Source organism: Calypte anna, chromosome 21 (assembly GCF_003957555.1).
Source record: "Calypte anna isolate BGI_N300 chromosome 21, bCalAnn1_v1.p, whole genome shotgun sequence".
NCBI classification, from domain to species: Eukaryota; Metazoa; Chordata; class Aves; order Apodiformes; family Trochilidae; genus Calypte; species Calypte anna.
The window spans coordinates 3,652,736-3,668,038 of record NC_044266.1 but is presented as its reverse complement, the minus strand read 5'-3'; the positions used below and the strand labels follow the sequence as shown (position 1 = coordinate 3,668,038).

At 47.0% G+C, this 15,303-nt stretch overlaps 1 protein-coding gene across 1 annotated transcript in view; it reads right to left on the bottom strand.

Annotated features, from left to right (window-relative positions):
- NOC2L (NOC2 like nucleolar associated transcriptional repressor) overlaps positions 1-15,303 on the bottom strand; it is a 40,789-nt gene that overhangs the window by 18,740 nt on the left and 6,746 nt on the right. The window contains 7 exon segments of the mRNA XM_030463659.1: positions 362-463; positions 640-753; positions 5,937-6,048; positions 9,495-9,634; positions 11,783-11,971; positions 12,335-12,448; positions 14,335-14,445. Coding sequence (XP_030319519.1) covers positions 362-463; positions 640-753; positions 5,937-6,048; positions 9,495-9,634; positions 11,783-11,971; positions 12,335-12,448; positions 14,335-14,445 — 882 coding nt within the window.

Here is a 15,303-nt window from a genome sequence, read left to right as displayed (position 1 = left end):
TGCAGCAAGGAGGAGGGATGGAGACAGGAATTGTGTTGTGGATGGAGGGACTTGAGGAACAAGTGCCCCACTGGATGGAGATGCTGGGAAAGGAGGGAAGATTGCCATCTTGTGGAGAGCACAAGGGAAGGAAAAACACAGGCTCTAGGAGTACAAATACTGCTCTGAGACAACACAGCAACCCAAACAAGTCTGAATTGCCAAGAACACATCTGTGTGCACTACTCAGAAACACATCTCCACAGCAGTTATGCAGCTCTATGTTTCTAACTCCACTGTCAGCCTCTTAATTAGACACAATGCCTCTGTTCCTCCCCCCAAATTTCCCCAAATGCAAAGAAAACCTCCAATGAAGCCTTACCTGAATGACAGTGGGGAGAACCAGCTCTGGGAATCCAATGCTGCAGGCTTGGCAGTGGAGATACTCAAGCATCAGGTCATAGAGCTGGTCAAGGAGTCCATCCTGGGGAGGGGAAGCAGAAATGGAAATATCAGATAGGAACTAAACCCTACAGGGCCCCAGCTGAGCAATGAGTCTCTAGCCTTACAGGACAGGAATACAAAACACATTTTATTGCTAGAGCAAGTCTGTTGTTTACAGAGAAGTTGTGCACTGCTGGCTGCTGGGGCTTTACTTACTCTGAAGGCTTTCTCCTGCAGGTTGGCATTGGAAAGTTTTAAGATGACTGCAAAGTTTATAGGTTTAACACTCATACGTCCTGGCTTCTTGTTAAAATCCACTTGCTGGAAAACCTACAGCAGGAAAAAAAAAAAAAAAGACTATAAAGATGAACACTGCAAAACCAGACAGCTACCACGACAAAGGCTGAGTGTATTCTGAAACTGTCCCTGAAGGTGAGAAGCTTTTCAACAGCAGTACTAAATGTTGCTTACACCAAATTCATTACCCTTTTATTGCCACTGAAATAATTGTTCTAGGAAGCAGAAAGACCAGTAAGTCCTTTTCACAAACACCCCTTGCTGGGCAAGCTTTCTGTGCTAACACATCTCCCAATTAACTGAACAGCCTTTGAATAAGTGTCTGTTATTCCCTATGGACACGTTGCATTTTATAGCAAGGGACATGGAGAAACAATGGCCCCTTCTCAGACTCTGAGAGGAGACCATCCACCCTGCTTGTCAAAACAGTGAGCACACTCTGAGGGTCCAGTTGACTTGTATGTCATGTCAAAAGGCAGACCTGCACCTTTGCTTTTGTATTTTTCCAGAGCTTATTAAATGATAACAGCTGGGGAGAAGAGTATTTCTGAAGCAGAAGGTATGAAGCTTACACAGCAGAAAGAAGAAAATTGAGAGGAAGTTTCCACATGTGTGTGTTTAACTGGCTCTCCAGGGTGGCATCTCAAGTTTGGTTTGAATTAGGAAGAGTCACTATTGCCTTCTAATTTAACAAACTGTAATCAAGACAAAAAATATGAGTGCCTTTTCCCCACTCCTTTTTGGAAGGAGCTTCCCAACCTCACAGGGGGAAGGGGGAGATGAATCAGTGAGCATTCCCATTTTTCATTTCCCTGGAAGGTGCACAGAAGAGCTTTCTTCAGGTGAAATTAGCTACAGCCAGAATCTGCCTTGGTCCCTGCTGTCCCATGCAGGCACCAGGGCACTGCCCCAACAAACCTGGGCTGCTCCTCTTCCTTTGGGATACAGGACAGAGCAAAAGGTTTCTAAAATGAGGAGCAATACAAAGATGCCCTTTCCCAGCCTGGCAGGGGCAGACTCCAGAAGGATGGAAAACCCACTTTTGACTGGGGGCAGATTCCCAGAGATCACCATCAGGGATAACAAGTGGCAGTCAAGGGATGTGTTCACTCCCAATGGGATCTCATTAAAAAAAAAAAAAAAAAAATCAGCCAACAGTTGGTGCTGCTTCCATATCTGATGACAACCATTGAGGGGGACTGACAAGGAACACATCCTGCCCACTCACACTCTTAAGCATCCCCAGAATCAAACTACAGTTTCTCTCTCTGTCCCCAGGGTTTTAACATCGCAGGCCTGAGCAGGAAATCATTTCTCTTCCTGCTAGGCAGCAGCAACACATTCATCATCAGAGCCCAAGCAGCCCAGCAAGGTGTGGACACAGCACACTGATTGCCAGAGGGCAAGGTGAGGAGGAAAGGGAGGGGGCTTGGGGGTCACATGGATGCCCCCAGGCCAGAAAAGCATGGAGAAGACTATTGATTTTTTTACATTTTATTTGTCAGTCTGGGTTATTTGGAAGGGAGGGACAAGCTTGGTGGCTTTTGAAAACAAAAGAGCCCCAGCCTAGGGAATCGATGCTCTAAACCTCATTATGCATGGTTATTTCTTTGGGCAAAACAGTTGTATTGATCCCTGAGGTCAGACACATTAAAGCAAAAGGCATCAGGCTCTGTGGGATCCTAACATGCCCCTGGGCAAGAGGGAAAAACGAAACCAAAGGTTTTGGAACTCTCCCAGGATGTGTGGGAAGGGGAAAATGTGTTTCCCATCCCCAGTGTGCAGGAGGGATGAGACTGAAGGAGAGGATGACTGATGTGTAGGAATCCTGTGGCACTGTGGAAAGGTGATAATGAGGGACTAGAGGGCCAGAAAAATGTCAAAAGGCAACAATTTGGCTTAAGTGATAACCACAAGCAGACAGAGGAAAGGGCAGGGAGGAGAAGGATTTTTGGCAACCTCCAGCTCAGGGGTGAGTTCCAGCTGCTCAGATATTGGGGTTACACTGCACACCCACTGTATTGCCACATCCACACCCCAACATTTCTTTTCCCCAGGCTCTAGAAAAAGCCTCTTGGCAGCTGCTTTGATCAGTCTGAAGCTGGCAGCCCCAGGCCAGATCCCAGCTGGGCTGCAGCATCCCCTGGGGTCTGTCAGGCACTGCTGAGGGAAGGGCTGCAGGAGCCCAGGTGGATTATCTCACATCCAGAGAAGCTGCCCAACTTTCTGCAGCAGCTGACTTGAAGCACTCAGGCTCTGAGAAGTTAGGATTGGAAGGAACCTCTGGAAGGCAGCTAGGAGCATCACCTAGGACAGGTTGCTCAGGACCATGCCCAGGCACATTTTGAGTATCTCCAAGGATAGACACTCCACTCTCTCTCTAGAAAACCTGGTGCAGCCTCACCATAGAAAACTGTTTGGTTTGCTGGGCCTTTTTCAACCCCCCAGTGCTTAAGTAGGACCTCCTGTATTTAATTGTCTGGGTATTGCCTCTTTTCTTGTCACTAAGTGCAACTGAGAACACCATGGCTTCAATCTCTTTATTCACAGAGTGTTTGAGGCTGCAAGAGAGCTCTGGAGGTCTTGGTCCAAACTCACCCTGCTGAAGCAGAGCCACGAGGAAAAGACCATGCCCAGACTGCTCCTGAGTATTTCCAGACATCTCAATGTAGAAGTCTATCAGATTGGTAAGGGATGATTTCACTCAAAACAACCCCTGGCACCCACCGGGCTGTGATCTGGAATTTAAGAGCTGCAACATAGTGGTGGAAACAGGAGGATGAGTAAATAGGAAAATGTCTTTCCTTGGTGCAGTGGTTCAGCTCAGTCTGGCTTCTCTACACAGAGAGGCAAAACTGGAGCTTTAAACAAAGAGCTCCTATCTTGTAAAAAACTGATTTCATACTTGTGCTTAAATGTATGACAAGGTCCAGCATTAATTCTGTAATCTTTAGATCAGCCAATTTCCTCTGCAATAGCTGCTTCCCACTCCCAGAATACATGCTGCACTCTGGGGATTTTCTCTGAAGCAAATGTAAAGTAAGGATCAAGCTATTTAAGTGGCAAAGCAAAAAAAAAATAAACCAAGAAACAAACCACCTCATGCCTCCCTAGGCATGTCAGGGTTAACTTTCTCTCCCATCTCTCCACAGGGGAAGCCAGTTCTAAATTGGCATCTAAAGTCTGCCTGTGGGGAGATTTCCACCTTGTTTATCCACACAGATGAGCAACCAATTTTCCTGCAGCAGAAACCAGTGGCTGTTGGAGCAGCTGAAGTGATAGGGGAAAAAAAAGAGCCTAAGATCTCACAAGCTCTGCAAGGGGAGTAAGAATACAAAAGTAAAAGGCTGCCTCCTTTACACTCTCTCCCAAGCCACCCCCTCATATCTAAGATATAGTTTTAGCAAGCTGCTTCTTTTGTTCCACCCTGGAAAGCAAAGTCAGGGAGGAGACAGCACTGGATGCCCACGCAGGGGAGCATCAGCCCTTGTCAAGATGCATCAGGCAGTCAGCTCTCATTTCCCCTGGCAGGGGCTTGGGGAATTCCTGTGCCTCCAGGAACTGCACACATCCAATCTGTCTCCTGAAAGCACAGCAGAGACAGGGCTGAGACAAGAGGTAGCAAGGGTTGGGTTGCCTTGATAGAGAGGGAGAAGGCAGAGTTACACAGTCAGCTAAGGCTTCTCACCATCTCATCCTTACAGCTGGAATACATCTCCAGCCTGAAGACAGCTTGTGAAGACACACTGAGAGCTGTAAGAGTGTTCAGTTATATGTAAAAGAGAGGAGGAAGGAGCTGGGAAGGTATGCAAGTATAGTGGGAACAGTCCTCTTGGAAAATTGCTCTTGGAAACCCCACAGAATATCTAAGGGATCCCTTACAGGAAATAGGCAGGAAGAAGGGAAAGGCTGACAGCTCCTGGGAGTCTAACACCCGGTCAGCCATCCTGGTTTATACAAGTTAAAACAAAATAATTGCTAAAGTAATGGGGAAGAGTATGCAGGCAATGCACACTCTCACATTTATCCTTCCCCCATCTCCTCCTTGCTTACAACACCTGGAGAAGCCAAGGCAAGGGGTGCCTTGCAAACCCAGCAGGATGGGATGTGGTCAGGAGCTGGTGGAAGCTGGGAGGAAGCTCAGTGAGCAGTGTGGAAACATCTGGGGGGCCCAACACACAGATTACACAGAGGTGTAGGGGCCAGAGTGCAAAGGGAGGCAGAGGGGAAAGCCCCAAGGGCAAAAAGGCTTTATGTGTCAGAGCAGTAAAAATTAAAAAGCAGAGAAACCACCCTCACACCCCAACTCTCCCAGCCTGTGTGGAGATGTCTCCATCACTAAATCTGGTTGGTGAAATTTCAAATCTGCACCAACAAGAGGAAGGAAGCAGAGGAATTGCAAAGCCACAGAGGGTAGGAGAGGGGGGAGGAGGTGGGAAGAGCAGGAGGTTTATAAACATCACTGCCTTCCAGAGGCTCAGAGGATGTGGTTTGCAAAGGACATTTACAACAACACAAAACCACAGAAGCCTTTGCTTCAACAGAACTTGATTAGGAATGAGCCCAGCTGACTCAGATCATTTATTATAGAAGTCCCTTTCCTCCTCCTCTTCAGTGTCCAACCTCATGCTGACCTCCTGGAGCTTCTGCATTCCTCCTCCTGCCTTCTCTACAGCTGCAAAGCCAGGAGGGCTGATGTGGGGAGCTGTCAGGCACCTGATACATGGGAAAGCTGGATGGTCTCTTAGCACCAGTATTTCACCAAACATGCTGCATTTTGCCTGGTTGCATTCACTCAGATCATTTCCCTAAATAAATCCTTAATTCTCAAAGGGCTTTTTCCTGCCATTTCTCTTTGTCTGTGGCTAGAAGAAATTTTTACTTTTGCTAAGAAATGAAAGGAGTTACTGCAACCAGTTGAGCCTCTGAATCTCTCCTCTGGTAAACCCTTCAGGATAAACCCTTCATACCTCACTGCATTAGTTAAACCACCTAGGAATGTATTCTTGCACCCAGCTGATCTTAGAAACTCTCTGCTCACAGGCCAATAAAAATTTAATCCTATTTGTTAACCAAACAACACATTGTGCCTGATGCTGTCTGCTGGGGATTTTAGGGAATAAGGAAATTGGGCAACCTTGGGTGGCTAGAATGAGGCACTGTGCTTGTCAGGTAGCAGACATCAGCCATTTCTAGGTCAGCAGGAAGCAACTAACCTCCAGGATAAATGGCAACACTGGGATGAAGGTCCTGGTGTTCTCAGACAGCAGGGTAAGTGCACGGATGCAGTGCATACGCAGGGGGTAGAAACGAGCCGTTGGGACCAGCCTGGAGAGGAAAAAAGAAGAAAGGATATTAGGCAAAGTTTATCCAGGAGCTGCATCTGCAGCCCTCAGTGACACCTCAGAGCTTGTCCTAAGAAAGGCAGCTTTAGTATCAGACAGCAAGCTGAGCTGCTGAAGCTATCCCATAGCTGGAAATCAGACTCAGGTGTGTTAAAGCCAAAACATGCCCACAGAAACTCCAAACCAAAGCACTGGTTTTCCAGCTTCTGCTGGGAGAAAGGAGAAGACAAAAGCTTTGCATTTGAAGTTCATTACTGATGCTGTTGAGTCAAGTTCAACACTTTCAGCTCTCACGTTCCCAGCACAGGTAGATGTGCAAGAAAAAGTGGCAGTAATAAAATGCCCATCTTAAGCAGCAAGTTTGACCAAGGAAAGGGCTCCCCCAGAGGGACTACAAGGAGGGAGATGTTCACAAGGAGGAAGAGATTTCCCATTTCAGGGTATTCAACCTTCTGTGCACCCAGAGAGCTCATGGTCTCACCTGAACAGTGACCCCCATAGTGTGGAACATCAGTGGGGCAGGGGCTGGCAGTGACCAGCAGACAGGAGAGTGACAGTGACCTCTCACAGCCCAACCTGTTCAGCCCTCTCCAGCCCAGAGAAGTGCCTCAGCTCTTCTTCTCTCCTTCAGAAATTCAACATGTACATTTGAACAGCTTATAATCAGCATGGAGGGGGAGAGGACAGACTTTCTGGGACCCTCAAACCATTTAAGAAAGCAGCCAACTCCCTTTGTAAGGTTGGGACTGAGAGGGTCAGCAGCCCCAGGACCATGCAAGACTGGAGAGCTACCCCTAAAAGACACCAGACCTCCTTAACTGCACCACTCCAGAAACCTCTCACACTGAATGACCTGTACTTGGAGACATGGATACCTCCAGAATTAATAGGTTGGGTTTTTTTTAATTAAAAAAAAAAAACAAAAAAACCCACAGAGTTCCCAGAGAACAGGCTCGAGCCTGATAAACGAAGCCCTCCCCAGAGAGCTTGGTGAGCAATCCAGGAGAGCAAAAAATAAAAAGTAATGCTTGACCAGGCACCATAAATCACCTGCATCTCCCCCTCTCCAAATAGTGAAATAATTATCATTGGATCCATTACAGAAATAAATCTACTTTGCACCCTGATCTGGCACCACTGGAGATGACGAAAGCCATTCTCAGGAATTAATTGATCGAGGAATAAACCTGTTAGGTGTATAGATTTACTGTAAACCAAGACCATTAATTTTAGGGTGCATGGCAAGGCAACAATCTGCTCTACTTCCCCATGGCTGGATGCACAGGGAATACAAAACACAGCTGGGTCCCAGCTCTGCTGAGGAAGGTCCAACTCCTGGCCACTCCAGGGGGTTCAAACTCACATTTCATCTCAGCATTTCATCTTTTTAATGCCCTTCCACCAGGGCATGAGCTGTGGTGTAGAGAATACACTAAAGGCTTATTTGTACTCACTGCTATACTCCTGGGTGACCTCTATCTTCCTCTGCCTGGAGAGGACTAGGACAGGTACCTGCTTTCTTCCCATATACGTGCTGAGGCCTGAAACTAAAACTTAAAAGGCACCAAAACTCCTCATTTAGCTGCAAGGCAGCAAGGAACTTCACAGTAACACACAGACACACATTTGGTCCATTTCTGAACCACAGGATTAAAAATAATTTCCATTCATGTTATTGCTGGGAAGCAAGAAAACGAAGCAGCAGATTCTGCTTTTCACAGGCAACCCTCTGCTATCAGTTATCTTAATAAATAACCGGTCAAATTCTTCCCTGTTCTCTGCCTAGAGCAAAAAGCCTGTGAGGGATGGAGGTTTTCTCCCCATTCCCCTTGTGGGGCCATGAGGAGGTGCTGGGGTGCCAGGGACAGCCAGGCAGCCACTGAGCCCAGAGCCATCTCCTGGTACAAGAGGCAAAGGGAAGGGGAGAGGGCAGGGGAAAAGAGGAGAGGGAAGGGGAGCTCCTCCCAGCACAACTCTCCCTCCAGATACCCCACACCACATCAGGAGAAGTGAAAGAAGGTATTGCAGATGTTAGGTACCATCCTGCCCCTCCACCTGACCCCATACACTCACCTCTCAAAGCTGAAACAAAAAGAGAAGGGCCCAGCTCACCCACATCACCTCCATCTCTAGCAGCCCCCAAGGAGATGCACACCTCTAAGTGGGCCTTCCAGAAAGGAAGCAAGAAAAAAACCAAACAAAACAACCCCAAACACCTCTTGTCCTGCAGGCTAGATTAGAAACAACCCCAGTTCTGCCATTCCACTCAGTTACTACAGCTGTACCTACCCCAGGAGATGTGGCAGTGAGCCTGGCTCTCAGCACAACCACCAACACTGAGGAGAGGATCCCAACATTTGGGAAGAAGCCAACATCATCCCCACATCTGCTAACCCAGCTAGCCCTTTTTTTATATATCCTGAACACAGGTTTGGCTCAGTGATGAAGCCAGAGTGAGATTTATTTCTATTTTCCTCATTCTAGAACCCATCTGTTGGGTTCCCAAATCTCTGAAGTTTAAAATAAGCACCTGGACTTCACACCAAGCAGCCCTTTTTCACCACAGGCTTTACAATTTCTATTTGCTCCTCTTGCTAAAACACTTGATTCACCTTTCCTTGGCCCCAGGTAGCTGATTTATCTGCTTGGACAGGTAGAGAACTGCCTTGATTTATCTGCAGGTCAAATAAAGCTCAACAACAGCAGTGAGAGGCCCAGGAGGGAGGGAGAGAGGGATGGGTCCATACTCTTAAAAGCTTGTTTAAATCTGCTTATTTTCATCACCACTTGGGAGTTTTTCAAGCCCAGGAGGGTGGTGGTTTAAAGCTGAGGATCTGGTTAACAGAGCTAAAAGGATTTCAGAGATCACCAGAGATTGAAGAATTCCTCCATTGCTCCTTATTAACAGCCATTTCAAAGCACAAAACCTTTATATATAAACATACAAACTGATGGGGGAAAAAATGAGAAAGTCTCCACAGATATACTAAATATAATAAACGTGCCAGTTCTTCAAATTCTAAAAAAAAAAATTGCACAAAAAACAAATGCATCTTCCACTGCATTTCTGAAGCCAGAGGACTTTCTGTGACTCTGTGACTTGATTCTCCCCTTTGGCATTGTCAGGTCCTGAGGAAAGTCAGGACATTTTTTCCTCACCACTTTGGAAAACTGGAAGGATCATCTGTCCAGGCAATTCAGATTGCAACTGCTCTTATACAGAGGATTTATTCTAGGAAAGAACAATCTACACCACCTGAACATACAGGTGCTGAGGTGCACATCTTCAGATGGATTATTGCCACCCAAAGGAGTTCTTGAACAATTCCAAATCACCTAGCAGTAGCAGCCCTTAGTAAGTGCCACATCAATCAAGAGAAAGAAGTGTAGGCAATTAAATAAATTTAAAAATAATTAAATCTGACTTACTTTATACAGCCAATGATGACCTGTGTCAAGGGATAGATCAGTGGCTCCATGACCTCACTGGGGTAGATGGTGCTGAGAACCCGACACCAGAAATACAGGCAGTGGATGTACTGCCAGTTATAAACAGACTGAAAATTCTCCTGCAGAAAATGGGGGAAAAAAATAATAATAAAAAACAGGCACAAATTCATAAATGTGGCATTTGAGAGGAGTTCACTCTGGTTTCTCCACAGTACTTATTTCATCCAGCATTCTCTGAAGAGGACATTGTGTCCTGCTTAGAGAGAGGAACATTCCAGCTGTTGCTTTGATTCCCACCATCCTGCAAGTCCAGCTGCTGCACTGGCAACACCCTGCTTTGGTACTAGTCAGTGCTTTGAAGGGAATAATGAGCAACACAGACTGCTTTTTCTCCCAAGTACAGCTCCTTTGAGAAGGATGATTTCATCTGCAACAAAGCAGATGGTGGGATGTGGCCAAGCATGGGGAACCTTTAATTGTTCCACTTCCCCACAGTCCTTGGTGTCCCGCAGGTAGAAAGGCTGGAAGTAGTACCCCTCTCTGACCCTTTGTGAACTGCCTTCTGGCATCTGTAGGCCAGAGAAGGAGGGAGGGAAGCTACTGATTCAAGCCAGCAAGAAATTTATCCAAATTTTCTCTCTCTGCACTCAGATTCCTTTGGTGGTTATGTAGCAGCTTGTCCTTCCCACTTGAGGCTTCCCTTCCCTCAGCTGTATTAATGGAAACCCCCTACCCACTGCCCCCCAACCTCTGAAAGGTAACAGTGCTCATTTTAAAGATGCAAGAGCCAAATGATCAACCCAACATTCCTCCCTGCTTTTGGAAAAGACACTACCCAGGACAGTTTCTTTTTTTGTTGTTGTTGAATTCCAGAGTAAAACTGGCAGTCAGCAGAGCTGAGAACAAACTTCCAGCTCTGTTTTTCAGCCAGACTTTCAGCCAAAACAAGGCTGGCAGGGGTAGGTGGAGGTCAAGTCTTCCACCAACCCAAGAGATCCCATTTTCAAGAATATTTGGGCAACCCCCCACTCTCCCTGCTTAAAGCAGCCCATAGTACCAGATTAAATAAAAGTCTGAAAAGTGCAGGAATCCCCCTTAAAGACATCCTTTCCAAGGAGTTCTGCAGCCCCACACATTCCCCAGACCTGCAGGAAGAAATTTCTGAGGCTGCACTTAGCAAGATGTCTCAGCTTCAACTGAAACAGAATTTCAAGGGAGGGGTCACCTCCTCTTTTGTATGGCTGAACCAAGATGCACAAGTCCTGGAACAAGGACAGAAAACTTCAACTGCAGCCACTGGCCCAGACCTTGCAGCAGAGATTGAAACTGCAGGTGGGACCAGTAAAGCTCTCCCAGCTCTCACCAGGTCACTGAGATGTAAACCAAGCAGCTATGTTCTCAGCTTTTCTTGCCCAGAACAGAGAAGCAATCTGCTCTCCTAATTATCTTCCACAATCACCCACTGCTCAATTTAAAGTAATTGGCTTATTACTTGGATTTGTATATTTTGGTTGTGCTGCTGGCATTTTAAGTTCCTACAACCATCCCCCAGCTGTGAAATCCAGTGGATTTAGGTCTTGTCTGGGCCAGGACTGAGGGTGTGAGAAGCCAGTGGAATCCAATTAGGATCTATGCAGCCCAGACTTCATTTATCTCTGCTTATTTATCCCTAGATAATGTTCAGACATCATGTCTGAACAGCCAGGAGATTTAACTGGTCACCAATCCTGCAGTGTTTGAGAGCAGCTGAACAACTAATCTATAGGGGTCTGTTTTGCTAAATATGAATAAAGCCAGGATTAGCAATCTGACTCAGATTTCTGAGGTCAGACTGGAGGTGGCTAAACCAGGGCTGCTCCCAAAAGGTCTGAGCTGCTTTGTTCACTTAAGTCCTTTAAATAGTATGGAATTCACTGGAAAGATGCACACACTCAGCTGGTTCCTAAGCTTCTTTACGTTGAGGTTTTGAGCAACTAAGGCTGCAAACAGCAGCTTCAGAGTGCAAAAAGGTTGCCCAAGGAAGAATATAGAAAGGACATCAATTCTTGCAAGCTGAGGAGAGAAAAGTGACTTGAACCCTGCAGTTGGCTTTCCTGTCCTTCCCTGCTAAAATTCTAAACACAGGCAAAAAACACCATCTCTGAAGCTCCCATCCCTTGACAAGAAACCAACTCCATGGCACTTTATGAAGCAAACAGTGACATTTTAGAGAGATTACCAAAAGCTACTGTAAGTTTCCCCCTCCTTGCCCACTGCCAGGGCCCTACCTTCTTCTTTATGGTCATGGCACTGCGCAGGTGGATGGCCAGCTGGCGGATGTAGATGAAGGCATGTTGGTAAGAGATGTGTGTGTCCAGGGCATACATCTCTGTCAGGGATCTCTGCATGAAGTTGATCATGGGCAGAACGTTGGGAGAGGTGAATCTGGAGTTCCTCACAAATGCAATGTACATTTGCTGGGCAGGAAAGAAGAGACAAGACAACCACATAACCTTTTTGCCCCTTTTTTTTGCCCCCCATTTTTAAAAATTTTTTATTTCCCTAGCATTCTCCTCCCACTTAAGTCCAAACAAGGGGTGAAGTGTTCCTTTTATAAACCAAGTCACTCCAAAGGAATATTCCTCCAGGATAAAGGGCAGCAGTAGGAAGCAGGGTACTGCTCTGATCTAAAGCAGAACTTCTTTGTAGAACTTTATGGAGGTCACCAGCACCATGTCCAGCATCTACTCTACCTAACAGGCTGCAGCTCATGCTCTAAAATCTTAGCATAAAACTTGAGAAAGAAAAGCTGCAGAGTACAGCAGGTACTTGAGCCTTACCTTGAGCAGAGGACTTAGGTACAGCTCTTTCTTGTAGCGACAGATCTTGTTCAGCACAAGGAAGGCCAGTACTCTCACTGTTTCCTCACCTGTGCTCCACAAATTAATTGTTTGCTGAAACAGAAAATGGAAACATTCAGGCAAGTGAAGGGAAAAAGAGCTTCTTCCTGGTTACATAAAGAACACCTCCTGTACCACCTAGAGAGGGGTATGTCAGTCTGTATAGAGGTCTGGGCTAGCAGACAGCCTCCCACTGATGTGTAATCTGAGTTTTACACATCTCTACACTGCATAAAGCAATTATATATTGGTCTCTGCCCTCTTATAGATTTTGTCCTTCCCAGGCCTGCCTGCATTTGCCTGGTCAGAATACAGATTTATTTGGACATGGCTGGCCCTGTCAGGAAGCACCCGATTCAGTAGGACTGCAGTCATGTATCCAAAAACCTTATCAGCACTGATGAACTCTAGAGGAAACTGGAAAGACTGTAGCTGCAGGGCTGAAAAAGCCTACTAGAAAATCCCACCCTTCAGATGAGAGGTGTAGCAGCCTTCCATCACTCGACACCACTCATTTTATCATCAAAGGCTTCCAGCCTCATTTAAATGTCACCCAGCAGCTTTTCATCTAAATGTCACCCTGTTGGCCTCTTCTGCTCTTCCCCACCTCCTCTGTTGTTCTTAGTGCTCAGCAGTTGTGACTAAGTTCCTGCAAAAATATTCCACCCCCATCTCTTGGGAGTGAATACTACCACAGATACACCCAGGCAGCAGTTACTCCATCTGCAGTGAGGAAGCAGACAGCTTCCTGTGTCACTTTGCAGCTACACACAGAGCCACGTCCCCATAGAACCATAGAATTGGCTGGGTTGGAAGGGACCTCAGAGATCACCAAGTCCAACCCTTGATCCACTCCCCCCGTGGTTCCCAGCCCATGGCACTCAGTGCCACATCCAGGCTCTTTGGAAAGATCTCCAGACACGGAGAATCCACTACTTCCCTGGGCAGCCCATTCCAATGCCTGATCACCCTCTCCAGAAAGAAATTCTAATTTCCAACCTAAACCTCCCCTGGCACAACTTGAGACCCTGCCCTCTTGTCTTGCTGAGAGTTGCCTGGGAAAAGAGCCCAACCCCCCCCGGCTCCAACCTCCTTTCAGGGAGTTGCAGAGAGTGATGAGGTCTCCCCTGAGCCTCCTCTTCTCCAGCCTCAACACCCCCAGCTCCCTCAGCCCTTCCTCACAGGACTTGTGCTGGATCCCTTCACAGCCTCCTTGCTCTTCTCTGGACCTGCTCCAGCACCTCAATCTCCTTGAGCTGAGGGGCCCAGAACTGGACACAGGACTCAAGCTGTGGCCTCCCCAGGGCTGAGCACAGGGGCAGAATCCCTTCCCTGGACCTGCTGGCCACGCTGTTCCTGATACAGGCCAGGATGCCATTGGCCTTCTTGGCCACCTGGGCACACTGCTGGCTCATGTTCAGCTTCCTGGCAATCCAGACTCCCAGGTCCCTCTCTGTCTGGCTGCTCTCAGCCACTCTGTGCCCAGCCTGCAGCTCCCCATGGGGTTGTTGTGGCCAAAGCGCAGGATCTGGCACTTGGAATGTTGAACCTCATCCTGTTGGAATCAACCCAACTCTCCAGTCTGTCCAGGTCCCTCTGCAGAGCCCTCCTGCCTTCCAGCTGATCCACACTCCCCCCCAGCTTAGTGTCATCTGCAGATTTGCTGATGATGGACTCAATCCCCTCATCTAAATCACCTATAAAGATATTAAACAGAACTGGGCCCAACACTGATCCCCATGTCCCCACTCCCCTCAATGTGAGGATGCTTTGTGGCACCTAGAGGGACTGCAAGAGGAGCAGTAGTCCTTTCCAGGACCAAAGAAAAACATGGGAAGAGTAGAAGAGAGCAAACCACCAGGGAATCCAGCCCAAGTATCATGAAAAGGGATAAAGAAAATCACAGGTGGATGTGACACATCATGGCAATGTCACCTTACCTTGAGGAGTGCACGGCACTGCTTGGGAAAGGACAAGTAATAAGGCACTGTGGAAATGACATGCTGAAGGACTGCTGCACCAACTGAGGCTTCTGTTAAACAGGAGAGGAGCTATGGAGGGAAACCAAGACATGAACACATTTAGCACACAGCCCTCATCACCTCTTCCTTCATCACCAACCACCTGTGTTTTGCTCTTTCCAAGTATCTCTGTGTTACCAGAGGACTGGAAGAGCAGCCTCTCCTAAGATGATCAAACAAACCCCCAAAAACTCTATTGGGAAAGGAGCAGACACATCAGGTCAAATAGGTTCCAGAAAAGTTTGACCATCCTGGCAAATGTGAGCCCAGGCTTCTGAACTTGGCTGGTAATGACACTTGAGCTCATCACAACCAAACCTGATTTCTGTCTACTGCAAAAGCTAAGTCTGCATGCAGCCTAAGTCAATTTCAAGACAGGATGAGATCAGTGCCTCTGACATCACATCACAAATGGTCAATGCACCATGCAGAAACCCTCAGTCTACACAAGGTTTGGCAACAGACCCTCTGAGCTGTATTTCACCAGAAATTCTCTAATGGGAAGCTGGAATACTATTGGATATCATGAAGTTAACTCCAGATGAAGAAAAAAGTTAGACAAACTATTTAATAAAACAACATCTTGGTATTTCCAGCTCACCTGGAGCCAAACCTTGAGACATCTGCAGTTTCTAATCTGAAGCCAATGGTAAGCTCAGCCACTTCAGTGTGAGAGGTTCTGCCTGCTGTAGTGCCTCCTCTTGGCTACCATCAGAGCTGCTGGAAGCAGAGGCATTTTTCCTACTTTTAAACTTTCCTCCTTATTCTTGCACTGCAAAGATTCTGGGCTGAGCAGGTCTCCTTTGCCAAATCCCTCACACACAAAAAGAAAAGGAGAATGTGATGGTCAGAAACTACTGTGCCAGAAAAACTCTGTAGTGCAGCCTG